The sequence below is a fragment of the Fonsecaea erecta genome, assembly GCF_001651985.1.
Source record: "Fonsecaea erecta strain CBS 125763 chromosome Unknown Scaff5, whole genome shotgun sequence".
Taxonomy (NCBI): Eukaryota; Fungi; Ascomycota; class Eurotiomycetes; order Chaetothyriales; family Herpotrichiellaceae; genus Fonsecaea; species Fonsecaea erecta.
Genome location: NW_017387248.1, coordinates 1,337,307 through 1,352,615, shown reverse-complemented (window position 1 = coordinate 1,352,615; position 15,309 = coordinate 1,337,307). Strand labels below are relative to the sequence as shown.

At 52.0% G+C, this 15,309-nt stretch overlaps 7 protein-coding genes across 7 annotated transcripts; 1 reads left to right on the top strand and 6 right to left on the bottom strand.

Moving 5' to 3' along the window:
• Positions 1-2,690: 2,690 nt before the first annotated feature.
• On the bottom strand, positions 2,691-2,993 carry AYL99_06554 (hypothetical protein; the record flags this gene model as incomplete). Its single annotated transcript, XM_018838063.1, has 1 exon — positions 2,691-2,993. The coding sequence occupies one exon, from the start codon at positions 2,991-2,993 to the stop codon at positions 2,691-2,693; it is 303 nt and encodes a 100-aa protein (XP_018692623.1).
• A 685-nt stretch (positions 2,994-3,678) lies between these two features.
• Positions 3,679-4,333, bottom strand: AYL99_06553 (hypothetical protein; the record flags this gene model as incomplete). Its single annotated transcript, XM_018838062.1, has 3 exons — positions 3,679-3,921; positions 4,039-4,130; positions 4,198-4,333. 3 exons carry the CDS (start codon positions 4,331-4,333, stop codon positions 3,679-3,681), a joined length of 471 nt encoding a protein of 156 aa, XP_018692622.1.
• Positions 4,334-6,136: 1,803 nt separating this feature from the next.
• Positions 6,137-6,924, bottom strand: AYL99_06552 (hypothetical protein; the record flags this gene model as incomplete). The annotated part of the gene is made up of 3 exons (XM_018838061.1): positions 6,137-6,598; positions 6,692-6,832; positions 6,919-6,924. 3 exons carry the CDS (start codon positions 6,922-6,924, stop codon positions 6,137-6,139), a joined length of 609 nt encoding a protein of 202 aa, XP_018692621.1.
• Positions 6,925-7,448: 524 nt separating this feature from the next.
• On the bottom strand, positions 7,449-9,413 carry AYL99_06551 (nucleolar protein 58; the record flags this gene model as incomplete). The annotated part of the gene is made up of 1 exon (XM_018838060.1): positions 7,449-9,413. One exon carries the CDS (start codon positions 9,411-9,413, stop codon positions 7,449-7,451), a length of 1,965 nt encoding a protein of 654 aa, XP_018692620.1.
• Positions 9,414-9,781: 368 nt separating this feature from the next.
• Positions 9,782-11,612, bottom strand: AYL99_06550 (hypothetical protein; the record flags this gene model as incomplete). Its single annotated transcript, XM_018838059.1, has 6 exons — positions 9,782-10,271; positions 10,348-10,506; positions 10,570-10,726; positions 10,787-11,141; positions 11,218-11,511; positions 11,586-11,612. The coding sequence occupies 6 exons, from the start codon at positions 11,610-11,612 to the stop codon at positions 9,782-9,784; spliced, it is 1,482 nt and encodes a 493-aa protein (XP_018692619.1).
• An 836-nt stretch (positions 11,613-12,448) lies between these two features.
• Positions 12,449-13,638, bottom strand: AYL99_06549 (hypothetical protein; the record flags this gene model as incomplete). The annotated part of the gene is made up of 3 exons (XM_018838058.1): positions 12,449-12,854; positions 12,971-13,286; positions 13,362-13,638. The coding sequence occupies 3 exons, from the start codon at positions 13,636-13,638 to the stop codon at positions 12,449-12,451; spliced, it is 999 nt and encodes a 332-aa protein (XP_018692618.1).
• A 1,258-nt stretch (positions 13,639-14,896) lies between these two features.
• On the top strand, positions 14,897-15,250 carry AYL99_06548 (hypothetical protein; the record flags this gene model as incomplete). The annotated part of the gene is made up of 1 exon (XM_018838057.1): positions 14,897-15,250. The coding sequence occupies one exon, from the start codon at positions 14,897-14,899 to the stop codon at positions 15,248-15,250; it is 354 nt and encodes a 117-aa protein (XP_018692617.1).
• Positions 15,251-15,309: the final 59 nt, after the last annotated feature.

Sequence of the window (15,309 nt, the reverse complement as noted above, 5' to 3'; positions counted from 1 at the left end):
GGGCAATCATGCCAACGAGCGCCCGTATCACGCTCTCGGCTGCAAGGCGTATTAATCCACCGTCGGTGTGATATAGTCCCTCTCCGACCCAAAGCAAAGAAAATCAACGATCGAATACAGCCTCTATTTGAAAGAGTTGATTTATGTAATACTGTGCCAGTCAGATTATCTCAGCGATCTCAAATTAGCCCTAACATCGTCAAAGCGGGAAGTGGCCGGGGGAGTACGGGCAGTCATACAAGCAGTGTAACATCACCGGCTTTCTGAGTAGACCCAAGGAATACGGTTCATTAGCTGCCGGGCCGCCTCTTGCGATATAGCTTGTTGCCTAAATAGGCTGGAGGATATATAACCCGTCATTGGCACGGGACGATCATGCCTGGAGGTTGATACGGATCGAAGTTCAAGCGGTAGATTGGGGGTGGGTCAACTTTCCCACTCATTCAACAGTATTTCCCTCAGTCAATGCGCGGGTCGACAGTGTACAACGAGGGGTGAGGCGCGTGGCTCCTGAGGCTTCTCGTGGACCGTGCACCAAGGACACGGTCTGGCACTGTCGCATTTCCGTCTCCAATCCCAACGACGACTTGAGACTTAGGGTTCCTGGTGTATATAATCGATTGGTGGGGTAAGACTCACCCAGTTACCTGTCTAGGAGCCAATGAAACTACCGAATCATCGTTAGTCATCGCATGCATATACGAGAAGCAGCAAGACTTGAACGCGATGTGCTCAGCCCCGTAGCCTTACAGCAACAGTTGTTGGGTCTTGACTCCTCTCAATCTAGTATATTTGGAGGATCCTTCTGCCACCGAACTCGAGGGCCGCTTTGGAGCAGCATGCTGGTCATCATGGGTCAGGAGGAAGGCCGTTGATTGTGCACCAACGCAGTGAAAGGGGTATAAGGACATTCAATCCAGTAATGATGTTCCAGGACTACCCTGTTGTTGCCTCTCGGCTCTTTTGAAGCAGTATCCACGGGATGCCGAAACAGCACCCTGGATCAATTTTGACCCGAGTCCCGAGGAACCTGGAGGAAGGAATTCCTGTCGAAGCGATCGAGATGATGGAGAAGATCTAGCCCATCAGACGTCCGTCTCCTAGAATCTCCCTTTTGCCGCTGCCAACATGGGAAGGTGCCTTGTTCAGAGGTTTGATCCTGACAGCGCCACCGCCAATACGGTGGAAGACTCAGGCTGGGTACGCCACTGCTCCCTGGTGCAGGAGCATGACAAGAAATTAGAACGAGCGAGGGACTTTCGACGAGAGGACGGGGTAGCGGCAAGAGAAGCAAAAAGCAAAGTGGGATCATTTTGAATGAAGTATGAACAAGAACGAGATTACGTACCAAAAGTTGTCGCGATCAAAAGGTGTGGAAAAGAAACACGGAAATGTGTCAACCACAGAAAGATAGAGACCTATGAACGAGACCTCAAGTGTTTACTCTATTGATTTCAAGCTGGGACGGACTGGTCTTTCAGGCTCATGATACATGCTCTTTGGGTCTGTGCCTATTCTCATTGTCTGGGATGTCCCTAGCCCCCAAGCACAGCGGTTTTGTTGACTCATACACCGTAACATGCGTGTTCACAGGCTTTGTGAATTATCGTCAGTACAATGGATATTCGGGTCCGGGAGCAAGAACCATCCGCTGCGATGTAGACCTCCAGCCAGAGTCTGTCTGGTTCCCAAGCGCCAGAAGCTGCGTGGGTATGTAAGATTGGTCAGGACCTGATTTGCACAGAGCCAGTCGCATAGAACTCTGATGATGTTCGGATCATCTTCTGGATCTTCTGGGAGCCTGAGCTATTGACTCACGCTTTCATTGATCTTCCGGTCGAGTGAGTATGGTGACCACATCTACCTGAGAAATTTGCATTGCACCATCTGTAGTTGTTCCATCAAGGTCTCCAACTGAGGCCATGGCCACAGGGTAGAAAGAACAATGCAGACAACGATGAAAACGTAGGATGAAAGGTGTATTTAGTAACGGACGAATAGAGGAGGAAAAGATAAAGAACAGGCGAGGGAAGCCAGGCAGTGTGGAGCGTAGAGATGCAGTGGCAAGGCAGTAGAGGTGAATGAACACCTTGGGGTGAGCGCAAGTGCACAGAGCCATAAGATTAGCGGGTTAACCGTGAATCAGCATCTGTCCTCTTTACAGCCACAATATCATCCATTGTCATATGCCCTTGGGACTTTCTTCGTCTTCTTCCCTGTCACCAGGTCCCGTTGACGTTGTTTCGTTCTCTCCCTTCATTTAACAGCTGTACCACGACTTATCACAATTGGATCTCGCCAATGCCAGACGCAGAGGCTACTGAATGGCCGGTGCCGAGGATTGAAGTCTGAGCGGGCTGAGGCGATCGTGTTGACTGCCTCTGCTGGTCGAACGTCGAGAAGCAGCTGGCCTTGTCGGTGACTCACTCAAGCCCTGCGCGTTTGACTGCCGCGGTAGCCTCAGGACCTGGCATCTGCATTGCAGATCTCTTAGTACCGACCACAGTCTGCTCCTCAACTAGGATTAGATCTTGAATTAGGATCATAAACTCTAAGGACCGGGGTGTTGACTCACTTATCGTTGCTTGATACAGTGTCTTTTTGGCGACCTTTGCCCAGGGATCATCGGCACTCCTGGCTTGTGCTTCCACATCCGCAAGATCAAACCCCTGTTTTTCGGCGAATCGCTATTAATCCGCTGGGTGCAGGAAAACAGGTTTCGTTCTGTCAGAGCGGACGATGGCCAGCGCCATTTCCATGCCAAATCGCTCATGAACATTGAAGAGCCGAGCCCAATCTTCCGTCTCTCGCCACCTGCGAATCCAGTAGGCCACATGTTCGACCACGTACATTTGCATGGAAAAGGAACTGTCTTCAGAGAATAGCGAGCTGACGAATTCGCGAGACCGGATTCTTGGTAGACGGGAGACGACATGCCTGAGCTCGTTATACGCCAGGACTTGCGGGCCAGGGCTCATCAAACGACCCGCCATAAGGTAACCTTCAGCCAGAAAATATCTTCGTGCCAGCGGAAAGCTGTAACCTCAAACGCCCTGTTCTTGAGTGCGGCCTTCCCGCATAAAGCCAGTCGACGAAGAAGGCAACGACTCTTGGATCTTCCTCGGGCAACTCCATTTCTTGACTTTTCCCCTTGCTGAAGTCTCCTGAGAAAGCTCTGCCAACGAACTTGGAGGAGGCACATAAAGGGTCTTTGTGAACGGTGAATTCTTGTTGCACATTTTTGGGGCCGACAACGAGTCTGTCAACCCACTGACCGTGGTCGACGCTGGGAGGGTCTCCCATTGGGCTGCAGAAGGAAGTGATCTGAATCCGAGGCCGTGAGGCGCAGGTGAGGGGACCCGTGGCAAGGACACAGACAATTGAAACGGTGAAGAGGACCTGTGGCGCGCAGTGCAGTGTGACAATGTTGTGGTGAATTGGCTGTGTGTCACAGAGCAAGGAGAAAGTTGAATGAGAAAAACCACAGTGTGAAAGCAGGTTGAAACAGGGTTGACGGCGGCACACAAACCAAGCAGATATGCCTACGTATAACAGGTGTAAAATCAACCTCGATTGCCAAGTCCGCCTGCCACTTGATAAACTCCTAGAAGCAACAGAAAATTTCCCTTGGCCTTCTTTCATACAGGTCCCTACAACAACAAATACCACGAGTCCCAATCATGGATATGTCATTTGACCTGGACTGGCATAGGGCTGCTTGGTCTTTGGATCCATGCCAGTCGTCCTCACGATGGCTTCCTTGTCTTCTTGAATCAGGGCGCAACATCCACACCAGCACGACGTGCAGAAATCACCACAGCTGCCTCCCTCGATGCCATATCTGTCACGTGTTGAGCCTCGATTCATGCACTGGAGGATGCAGTGGCCGCCAATACACATCAAGGCATAGAATGCGCAGCACTTGAATGGAAGTCAGTCGATGAAACCCGGCCCACACACATATTACAGGGCCCGATCGTGAATGAGCGGGCAGCAAAGCCTTGCAAGGGCCAGACGCAAAAAATTCGGGATGCTTACCGATCCGTTGACACCGCTAGAGTCATGGTCACCCTTATACCGGTCCTGCGTCCTGCCGTAGAGGATGCACGGGCACCAGCATGCCATACAGCCTGTCCCGCAAGACCATAGTCAGCAAACGATCAACCAACAAGTGTTTGTTCCAGTGAGAGTACGTACAGGTCCCAAATGGAGAGAAGCAGTCGAAGAGACCAAACGACCATTTCCCTGAAGCACCAGCAGCACCACTGGGATACGCTCCAGCGACCCCGTTCATTGGTTTTTCGATAGGCATGTCGCCGGGTTGCTGTGCCATTATTGCCTTTAATGGAAGATGCGATGTCTTGAGAGGGAGTATGTGAACGAGGCCAGCAAGCTCAGTGAGAACCTACAACAGTGCAGAAGTATGAGGGTTGAGGAACGTCAGGTTTCAAGAGGATTTTCCAACCCGGGGAGGCGAGATATTGGGAGTATTTCAGTCTTCACAAGGCATAATCTCGGGTAGCAGTTCGATCGAACGCTCCAGGAACCAGACGCGCGGACTGTGCTGACACCTGGTCATCATGGGAGTCTCCGTTAAATTCTACGGCCAGTGAAAAGTCTGGTGCTTCAGCTGAACAATGAGTTCAGCCCCCTCGTGGGCACGGTTGCAGTTGTGGTTCTTGCAGGAATGAAGAGTCAGCCTTTCTCTGCCCCTGGGCCCTTACCCCGGCACATTAGCTGCTCTGGAAGATCTCATTGGACGAGAAGGGTGTCTAGATTGCGGATGAGGCTTGATGAGGCACGGCCAGGGCTGGCTAAATGGCTCCTGATGTCGAAACTTTGGTCGCCTAAGGTTTCAGTACTGATGACGCTCGATTACCTAAAGACAGAATGAGATAGTAGGATACGAGCTGGCAAAGTCATGGTTGAAGGATTCAAAGGCTTTCACAAGGATCCAGAGCGTTCCACAAATTTGTAGACGAGCGCGAAACGGATATTCGCCATCGTAACTTGTGGAGATTTGACTCGAAAGGTGGTCTGCTCTATCTTGGCTTCTGCTAGCCTTGATCGCTCTAGGATGCTGCTATTGTTTCGTTATGCTTGATATCTATGAATCGGGAGAGCTAGGAGAGTCTCAGAGTCGGTCCTTATAGAGAAGTGCACAGCGTACCACCACTGGACTCTCGCAGAGGATGACAATGCAGTCACCTTCGCGAGTAAGAGTCAGCTGCAAACTTGTAAGGCCATTCTAAAATCCGCCTTCGCCCCTGAGGAAAGCCCAGGTCTAGCGGCACCAGCGGCCGACTCTTGCGTGACACGAGCCACATCCAAGAACACCTGATGCTCCTGGTCCGAGCATGAAGCTAAAACAACGTACTTTCAATAATTTCGAGTTTGAAAAAGGGATCTACCTTTTCATTTAGCGAAACCCCACACCATTGGGGGCTGAAAAACTCTAAGGCTGAAAATAGGAGGTGGAGATCAGCAGGAAAATCCGCCTGTCGAATCGATGAGAAGTGCGGACTTGGGATCAAGGGCGGAGTCCCAAAGTACCTCGTAGGACGTTGGTACAGCGCACGATAGAGAGCAGGGGCCTGGAATGTGGGTGCCGTTGGCCAACTGGTTGCAGTCCGCATTGGGATAACATAAGATGACTCTCTGGGGTTCATGGATAATCCCCGACCATGGCCCATGAGGCAACGTTGCGGCGGCGTGGTTTCTTGTCCTTCGTGAAACTGGAGGCTCTGATCATTGACCTCATCATCCGGATCGAGCTTGAAGCGGCTCTGGTGTTGCTCCTCAGGCGTTTGCTCCAAGCCATCCTATCCTGCTGGAGATGTGGTTTCCATGGATGGCCTGATCTTCTGCAGGGTTCCTTGATTAACTGTCTCGCCATGAACAATCTCTCAACAGATGCCAACAGGTTTGCTGTCTCGGCTGAGTCGTTCAGACATCGTCTGAATAGACAACTTGCAGGTCTTTGATGGTGGGAATCGTTTCAAAGCTGGGTTCTGTGACATTCAGCCCCCAACTGATGATGCCTCAGTGAGGGCCGAAATGAAGCACCTAGGTGAATTGATCCTGCAGTCCGTCGAGCTCCGTAGTAATCTCCCATCAGATGGCGTCCAATTCGCCTCTATTGATTTTTCGTGTCTCCATTCGCCGAAGCGTGCGTTGCGTGTGCTCGGTTGTATTCCTCGCGCATCGTCTCCAAGATCTGCTGAACCTGAACCTCGCCCTCTTCACCGGGAAATCGTTCCTCCAATTCTTCTATCACGAGAGAAAGAAATTGTCGATCGTCGGGTTCTGCTGGCTCTTCCTCTTCCTCTACAGGTATCTGACCGGCCGCAGCGTCGTCGTCATGATCATTATCGTCATGGTCGCCCTCGCCGTTGACACCCTGTGCTTGTGTATCTTCATCCGCAGCCTTTTGCCGTTGTTGACCCCTGGGCAGTCCCAATCCCAGATTGATCAACCCTAGCGCTTCCGTCTTCGTCAACCCAAATGCATGTAATCTAGGCACAACATTTTTGATGAACGTCTCTGGCGGTGGGTATCTAGCGATGAAGGGGACTGTATTCGTAATGTAATGCCCGAACTAAAGACGTGTCATGCGAGGTCAGCAGCCGTTCTCCTCCTTTTATGGATCGCTGAGCCCAGGGGACACATTCTCGGGCTGCTGTAGACGTACATCGTCACGCACGCGCTCATAGTCCTTCAGATTGACCTGCTTGTAGGAGCCAATCTTCCGGGGCGCGGGCCTGGGCGGATGTTGAGACAGGAACTGATGTACTTCGGAGGTTGTCAGAAGGGCGGATTGGGGATCGAGAACCTGTGGGTGAGCATTTCGTTAGCAATGGTCACAGAGTGTGTGGTGGGAACGAGGTGAAGAGTATAAGGTCGTCAGAGAGCACTTACTCTCATGTTGGCAAATCTGGCCGCCGCTGCTGCTGCTGCTGCTGCTGCTGCTGCTTGACGCTCTAATCTCAGATATTACCGGCAGGCACACTCCCCTTCAACTCGTTCTTGGGCGAGGAACATGTCTAGAAGCCACAAACTCTTCCTGAGCAACACAAGCACACGTCGGATTCTCTGCAAAGCCGCAGATAACAGTGCGGAGAAAAATTTCGAGAACCAAACCCTACTGCGGGGAAACCTCAGCTTGACGGGATGCATACATTAAGCAAAGCATCACTTTCCATGCTGACTCTAAGCGCAGAACCAGATGCCTCGCACGGATAAAGCTAACGGTGCATTCATGTGAGGGCGCCATCAGTACGGTAGCCTTCTAACTAGGCTCGTTCATTGCCACAGCCGCGTGGTTTTAGATTGTACATTTTTCTCGTCGCCACCATCCCTCCGACCAGCGAAAACACCAACCTCCGACGCCATGCAGTAACCTGAAGATGCAGAAAGACAAAAAGACAGCGTATATATCAGTCAGCACATTATGCCTTCTCTTTCCGCTTCTTTTTCTTCTCGGACTTGGAGATATCGGCATCTTCTTCCACTCGTTTCCGCTTCTTGGACCCCTCAACCTCCCCATTTGCCTCCTTTGCCGCCGCTTTCTCCGCCGCCTTCTTAGCCTTCTTGATGTCCTTCTTCGAGACGACTGCCGGTGTGCCGTCTTCTTGGAACTGGATCTCGCCTTTTGCCAGCTTCCTCTTGTATCTTTCCACGCTCAATCCACATTGGGCAGCATATGCTTCGATCTTGTCCTCGTGGCCAGCCGTTGCCGCCTTTTCTGCTTCGGCCTTCTTTTCTTTCTTCGCAGCCTTGCGAGCAGCTTTCTCTGCATGTTTTCTTTCCTTTTCAGCCTTCTTGGCCTCCTTTTTGGATGAGCCATTCACCCCGTTGACGGCGGACGGTACTATGGCTTCAACCTCGGCAGCAGTTATCGGTTCGTCGGGTTGTGACTCCGCTTCATCCATATCCAACTCGCCGTCTTCTTTCATATCCACATCCTCCGAAACCTCCTCAATGAGCTTCTTGGCTTCCTTGCTTTTCTTATCCTTCTTTGACTTCCTCTCTTCTTTAGCTGGGGCCTCATCACCAGCCAACCCATCGGCATCTGGGTTGTATTTCCGTGCTTCCTTGATCTCCCATTTCTTTGGCTGCGGCGTGGTAGACACTCCGTTAGGAGCAATAGCGACTCCGCGAGGTTTGAGCGGCTTGCCCTCCATAGCAGCAAGTTTGCGCTCAAGGTTCGCTCGTGCGGATAGGCCAAGAGCGGCCTTTTCGTCTTCGGGAATGTTGACTTCGTCATCGCCCCATTCTTGCAGCGCATCGACTCTCAGTCCGAGTGCAGCTTTGGCGGCAAGTATTCTGGCCATCTTGCCTTTGTTTCTGCCGGTGGCTTGGCCAATCAAAGAGGCATGGTAGATGAGACCATATTTAGGAGTGTCGTGCTTTGTCTTCAATGCGCGGAACAGTGCCTTTTCGGCTCCAAGGATTTGTATCGTACTCGCGGGGCTTTTGGACAGGTTCATCAGACTTCCAGCGTGGGCAATGAGTCGCGCACCCACAAGATCACCGACAAGAGTTGTTAGATTGGGGGCGATCGCTGTCATCCTTGCCGTAAGATAGCTGGCAAGTTGTGTACGATATTCTGTAAACTGCACCACCTGCTCGGCCAAGCTTTGGATGTTCTCCAAATCTTCGTCTGTGATTTCCGTTCCCATTGATCTGTCCGCAGCAGCCTTGACTGCAGCTTCAATCTCTTCAGGCAGAATTTCGGCCAGGTCGCAATTCTCCCAGTTCGTCCGCATGCCCATCTTCAACACTACTTTGGCATATGCGAGGTTGTCGTTCAGTATCTTTGCCATCTCCGGGAAGTGCCACCCATACCATTCCTTGACTCTCATAGCATATGTGTTCAGCTCTTTATCCAAGTCGTCCAGCAGGCCAATTGCTTGTACAATCATGACATCGATTTTGTCAGGAGAGAACTTGAGCTTGTGCCTCGCCAGAGAATGCGAAAGACCCAGGGACATTGTCTTGACATCCTCCGGCAATAGACCAGGAATGAGAGACGGCAGGTATTCTCGGATGGCTCGATACAGGTCGGCAGTGGTAGAATCGGCAATGGCTTTGATCTCCAAGCCTGGAATCTTTCCGATCGCGTTTCCCAGTTTTGGGTCTGCGACAGCCAGAGAAATCTTCTTCTCGTCTTTCAAGGTATCCAGCAGCGAGGAAAGTTTCGGGGTGACTTTGCCTTCCACGATTGCGGCCGCTTCTTCGAGTGCCGCCGCAGCGCTATCAAACTTTTGGAATTCCTTCAATTTGAGCATAGAGGTGACATTTTCGACACTGGTCAGTTCGGAAGCAAGGTCGTCCCGCTTGAGAAGTTTCTTGTCTTTGGCTTTGAGCAGGGCATAGCCCGCGGAGGTCTCGGTGAGGATGAGGAGGGTCATGCTGAGGATATGCGCAACACGCGCCTCTAATGAATGTGGGAGATATTAGGATACTAGTTGTGCCTCGAAGAAATATGGAAAAGCTCTCCAAAATTTCGCGGACCTCAACTGCACAATTTTGCGGAGCGGACCCACCAGCGCCAAGACTTTCTGTAAACGGCAAGTGCGGCGAGAATATTCTGGCCGCTTGTCCATCACTCCATGCCATACAGTACATACATACCGAATACATATAGCCACCTCCTCCAGCAGCTCTCGCAGAAGTGTGGGTGAGCACAGAACTGAAATGTGGACAACTCTCTTGATATCAGTACAACCGCTTCTAAAACGAGCTCTTGTGGAAGCCAATCCAGTTCCCGACCGCTAGGCTACGGCTTTCCCCTCGCATTCGACCACATCTTCTCGATCTCTGCCTCTGGATCATGCCCATACGCCCACCCAGACACAACTGGGTCGCTCCATTGATTTGGGCTCTCCTTGATCTCTATACCCTGCACCTCTGCCTTCATGGCTTCATCACGAGCTCGCTGCGCCGGCCCGTCCGGAAGGTGTAAAATCAAGCCATGTCCGTAACTGGCTTCATGGACTCTCTTCACCCGAGGTTTGCGCGATTCTTCCCATTTTGATATTGCGACGGGAAGATCTTCCTTTGGCTGGACATGCTTCAATGTGGCTGCTAATGCGGCAGCATCTTCCACGGCCATGGCGGCTCCCAATGCCATGTACGGGACCATCGCATGAGCTGCATCGCCCGTGATCAAAAGTTTTCCAGAAGCAGATGACCAAATGTCAGGAATGTCGATACAGTAGATGGGCCAATCTAGGGTTGAAGTCACCATCTCCAAAAGCCGCCTTAGGCTTTATCCAGAAACACACACAGTCAGCGTATTTCGGCACCACCGTTGACCGTGTTGCCCGTGAGAAATCGACTTACCATGGATCCCACCCAACATACCGTGACCTCATTTCCTCCAGTATTTGAGGCATGGATTTTTCCGCTGCGCCGTGCCGACTTTGCGGATGGGTCACAACCAAGTTGAAACGTTCACCCCCAGCAATGGCATAGCTCATTACGTGAAGATCGTGGCCGACCCTAGCACCAAAGTTAGCTAACCTAGATGCTCGCAACTGTTTATGGTACTCAAATGTGGCATACCACATGTGAAGATTCGGCTGCTCGACGATCCAACTTGTCAGCGGGTCTGCCCTCATATCGGCAACGGAAATGGTTCCTCGGTATGCAGAAAGCCCATGACTCCAAGGTCCTTTGTCTTTGTCGCCGTTGAGTACACGGCGAGCTAGTGACTTCAATCCTGTGGCAGTAGAAGTCAGCTGATGGGCTGCAACAGATCATATCTCAGGCCCATTCTCACCATCAGCAGCAATTATCAGATCCGCCTTAACTACCTGGCCATCGACAAATGTTACTTCGCCATTTTGGATGTCATACTTCTGTACCCTTTTGGACAAATACACAGGAACACCCAGCTCAACCGTACGATCATGCAGAACCTCATGCAAGTGTGCTCGGTGGGTCACATAGTACGGTGAGCCAAACCGTTGCTCAATTTCTGGGTTGAGCTTGGTTTTTCCGATGACGGACCCGTCCTCCCAACGTCGCCAGAGCAGAGCCGCGGGCTTGACAGACCGCCGTTCGAGAGCAGGACGCAGACCCCACGAATGGAGAATGCGAGTCGAGTTCGGGGGAATTTGGATACCAGCCCCGACCTATGCACACCACCATGAGCTCTTGCAGAGCGGACCAACTCAGGGAAGATCCGGGTCAGCGCGACAGAAAGCTTACCTCACTCAATGCGGAAGCCTGCTCGTAGACGGACACATCATGGCCCATTTGAGCCAGGGCAATTGCATTTGAGAGACCCCCAACCCCAGCGCCGATGATTGCCACGTTCAATTTCACCCATGATTGCTCCGAGGTCCCATTTGGCCCATTCCTTCTGCTGGTTTCTGCGCGTCTGGTTGCAGATGCAGCTGCTCCGTTTGACAAGCTGTTGTTGATCGGCGTCGGCAATGACAGTTCCTCCTCCCCTCGGAGACGGCGGATGAAGTTGTACGATCCTGAGGGATAATCAGGTATCTGATGGCGATTCCTTTGTGTCAACGGCCTGGTCTTGGAAAGGATTTGCGACTAATGAAGGTATGCATACGTACCTGGATTTTGTCTAGTTCCACGTTCATGTTGATACTCCAATTTTCTGACAGCCTGTTGCTGTTGTTGCTTGTTGTGAGGATGCTTTCTTCACCCCTGCTTCTAGCCTGGTTCCTTTGATATCAGTTATATACAAGGTGTTTGTTTGATTAGTCTGCTCTTCTCCCGACGATGGTGCGTCACATAAAGGCTCTCGGGTCGCCCGAACAGAAGTCGAATAAGAAACATTTCCTAAACTACAAATAGAGGCAACAGGTACAATGACACGAGGATTCGTGTCAGCAACCCTTTCCTGCATCCAGCAGGACTGTAACATAAAGGTGTTACTGGTAACACAGCCTTGATGTCGTGAGATTCTCGGAAGCCGCCCGAAGTTTGATTATATATCAAAACTCTATCAATACTGAGTCCTCCGTACCAATCCCGAGGAAGCCAGCCCAGTTTTACAAAGTGCAAACTGCCTGATCTGGCAATATTACCATCGTCATTGTGGTCTGGCCGACGCAAGAATGAGGATCATGGACTCTGTTTGCCTGCGGCTCCTTTCGGGGGCAAACGAGGTGGGAGCGAAGAAAGTCTCATCACCCGCGGCTTTGCTGCATGGCCCCAACAAGTCCCTTCACATCGGTCAGGAGACTCGGTACTTTACAAAGGGGTATCATGGCTATCTCTAGGTCTTGAGTTTTATTCGGAGCAAGGCCATCGTCCTACTCTTGGGCTCATAATATTTTATGCCTATGCTCATGGATCAGCCTTCTGCAACTGATGAACTAGCCTCATTTCGGGAGGACATGGGAGACAACAATCCGTCAACCCAGTGTTTTCTTTGCACATGTGTACATCTCTATCAAGCAACACACAATCCCTACTCCCCGAGAGAGTACATCTTCAGTTGCACCAGCAAAGGCCTGTCGGAGAGCACAAAGAGATAACAATCCTGCTCGCCATCCGCTGTATGCACTATGCGACTCCAGGCGGGCACGGCGAACGTGTCATGCGGACCCCAGCGGACCATCTTGGTCGCGCCGCTCGTCGTCGTGATCTCGGTCTGGCCGTGGCCGGAGTGGACGTGGTAGATATAAGAACACGTGTCGCGCTTGCCCATCGACTGCTTTCCCGCTTGCACCTTCTCTGCGTGTGCGCCCAGCGTGCTCGAGATGAAGTCGCCCGAGGGGCTTTGGTAGTGCTGCAGTGCCCAGGGCGCGGAATCGGCGTCGAGTCTTGCTTTCATGTCCTCCCAGGGGAAGCGGAGGGCGCTGTTTGAGACGGGCCTATGTGTATTGGAGAAAGTTCTGTCAGTAATTTACTTTGCTTTCTTCCTTCTGTTCTACACCCGAAGAGTAAAGTTGAGATATTCACCAAAGGGATCTGGGGAATTGATGCTCACTTGCTCGGATACCGCTCCTTCTCATACGGCTCGGCAAAGTGAGTGGGGATCTGGTGGTAGAGCGGCAGATCCAGCCCGTCCAGCCAGATCATGGGCCCTGTACCCTCGTGGCCGTGGTCGTGCCACTGCCACTGCGGGGTGAGAATCACGTCGCCAGCCTGCATGTAGACCTTTTCGCCCTCGACGGCGGTGAAGCCACGGCTGCCCTCGATGATGAAGCGCAGCGCGAACGCTTGGTGGCGGTGCGCGGGCGCCGTCTCGCCCTGGTTGATGAGCTGCAGGCCCGCGTAGATGGTGTCGGTCGTGAATGGCGCCTCTGAGGAAAACACCACATTAGTCCAGAGTGTGTGGATTGTGTCTTGCCCATCCCAAGAGCGAAATAGAAACTTACTCAGCGCCGGATTTACGAGCATGAGGACGCGCCGCTCGGCCTCTTCGCTGCTCACCACGTCGCCCGCTTCCAACAACAAAGAGCGCAGCTCCTTGTATCTCCACACCGCAACCTCCGCCTTGGGGGATGGCTTGGGAGTGACCATGGCGCGCATGGCCGTCCACAGAGGCTGGACATGCTGCTCGGGGAGTTTATCCAGCAGCTTTTCCGCAGGATTCACAGCCGATGCGTTGTTGGTGTTGTCGGTCGCTGCTGTGCTGCTCTGCGTAGCTGTCATGTTGTGTGAATGAATGGCGTGCTCGAAATGCTTCGTTTCGAATGAGTCTCTTTCTCAAGGGTGAGTAATCAATATGTGCTAGCTTAGATATAGGCCATTCAATGACTCGACGACAAACTCAGCATGATTCCAATTACATGTGACAGCGAGTCACAAGATGGAAAAGATTTGGATTTCCTCCAGCCTTGTCGGCAATGCAAAGCATCGCTCGGAGGCAGACCCGAGAAGATCATGATGAAACTCGATCGAAGTTCGGGTCAGCCCCGAACACGGGCAAAAGGAAAGCATATGCCGATTCATCATGATGGCCATGGTGAGTATCGGCTAGAGAGACGACCGAGTCAAAAACTCGGCTGATTACAACCAAAACAAGAAAAATCCCAGGGAGGAAAATGTGGTGGGCAAATCTGCCAGCTCGCTCGCTTCGTGTCATCCCGTAGTCGATGGTCGAGTCAAGTCCAGACTCTTCTCACCCAACGTGCCATCTTTACATAGAACAGCCTAGGAATAGCTCCAGAGACTTTTTGAATGAACAGAACAGTCTGAGCGATTATCAAAGCCTGTTCCAGAAATTTTTCTGTCTCGCAAGAGCCTTCGTGAGAATATTGTAGATGTAATACGACTTTGACGGGGCGAGGGGCGCAGGGCATATCATCTAGGTGGTCATGGCGTGTGAAAATATTTGGCGCGATGTCGCTCGGTAACGGAGCGGTACATAATAGATTGGGACAAGGCCTGACTGACCTTGAGGGACTTTAAGACTTCGATCACCAATATGATCAAAAATACCCAGCTATGCATGATATGGAGCTCTAAGGGGTGGAGAACCGGCCAAAGCTTCAGTTCCGCCAAAAGTTAATCACGACCACCTCCATCTCCCTTTTCCTTTCCCTTTCCCAGACCTCCTTCCTCGTCGCTTTGGCTCCCTCTTCGTGCATGTATCGGTGCAGCTGGCGCTTGAGCGAGGCCAGCGCCTCGGCCGAGATGTCATGGACAGTCTGAAGCCGCGATACGTGGGCGAATTCGGCATCATCAGCCCCACTGCTCGAGCGTCGAATGAGCCGACCGGCCTCCAGACGACGGAGGGCGGACATCACTCAGATCATCTCGTGGCGGGCGGTTCTATCCTCCTCATCATCACTAGCTAGAGTCTCCTTGTGCAACGCGAACTCGTGGAGCAAAGTGAAGCCAAATCGCTCGAGTTGGTGCTGGTTATTATGGGAGCGTAGCTTGGCAACGTTGATCCAGTCGTTTTTGAATGGCCGCTGATGGCTCAAGAACTCTTCGCACGCGACGGTCAGAACTCCATCGCCACGACATGGACCCGTCGGAGCTCGCTCAACTCTCCGGCTATACTCATATCTACAACATGTTGAGACCAAACGTGGGCAGTGTCACTTCCTACCGGACCCGGGCAACGGGCAAAGGGTTCCTCACTCTGATAATAAATGATCTAGGTGCAAAAAGAGTCATGGAGCAACATATCCGTCTCCCGGAATTGGAAGTCCTGACTGAGTCGGACGGTAATCTCATGTGGTTTCCGATCCGTGACCATGGATTCGAGAATGCCTTGAGTCCGACCTCCGTATATCTTCAGACCGCTGACAGGTAACGGGTTTATACGTTTCGACTTGATGGCCGCGACCTCATTGCGCTCGCGCGTAATATTAC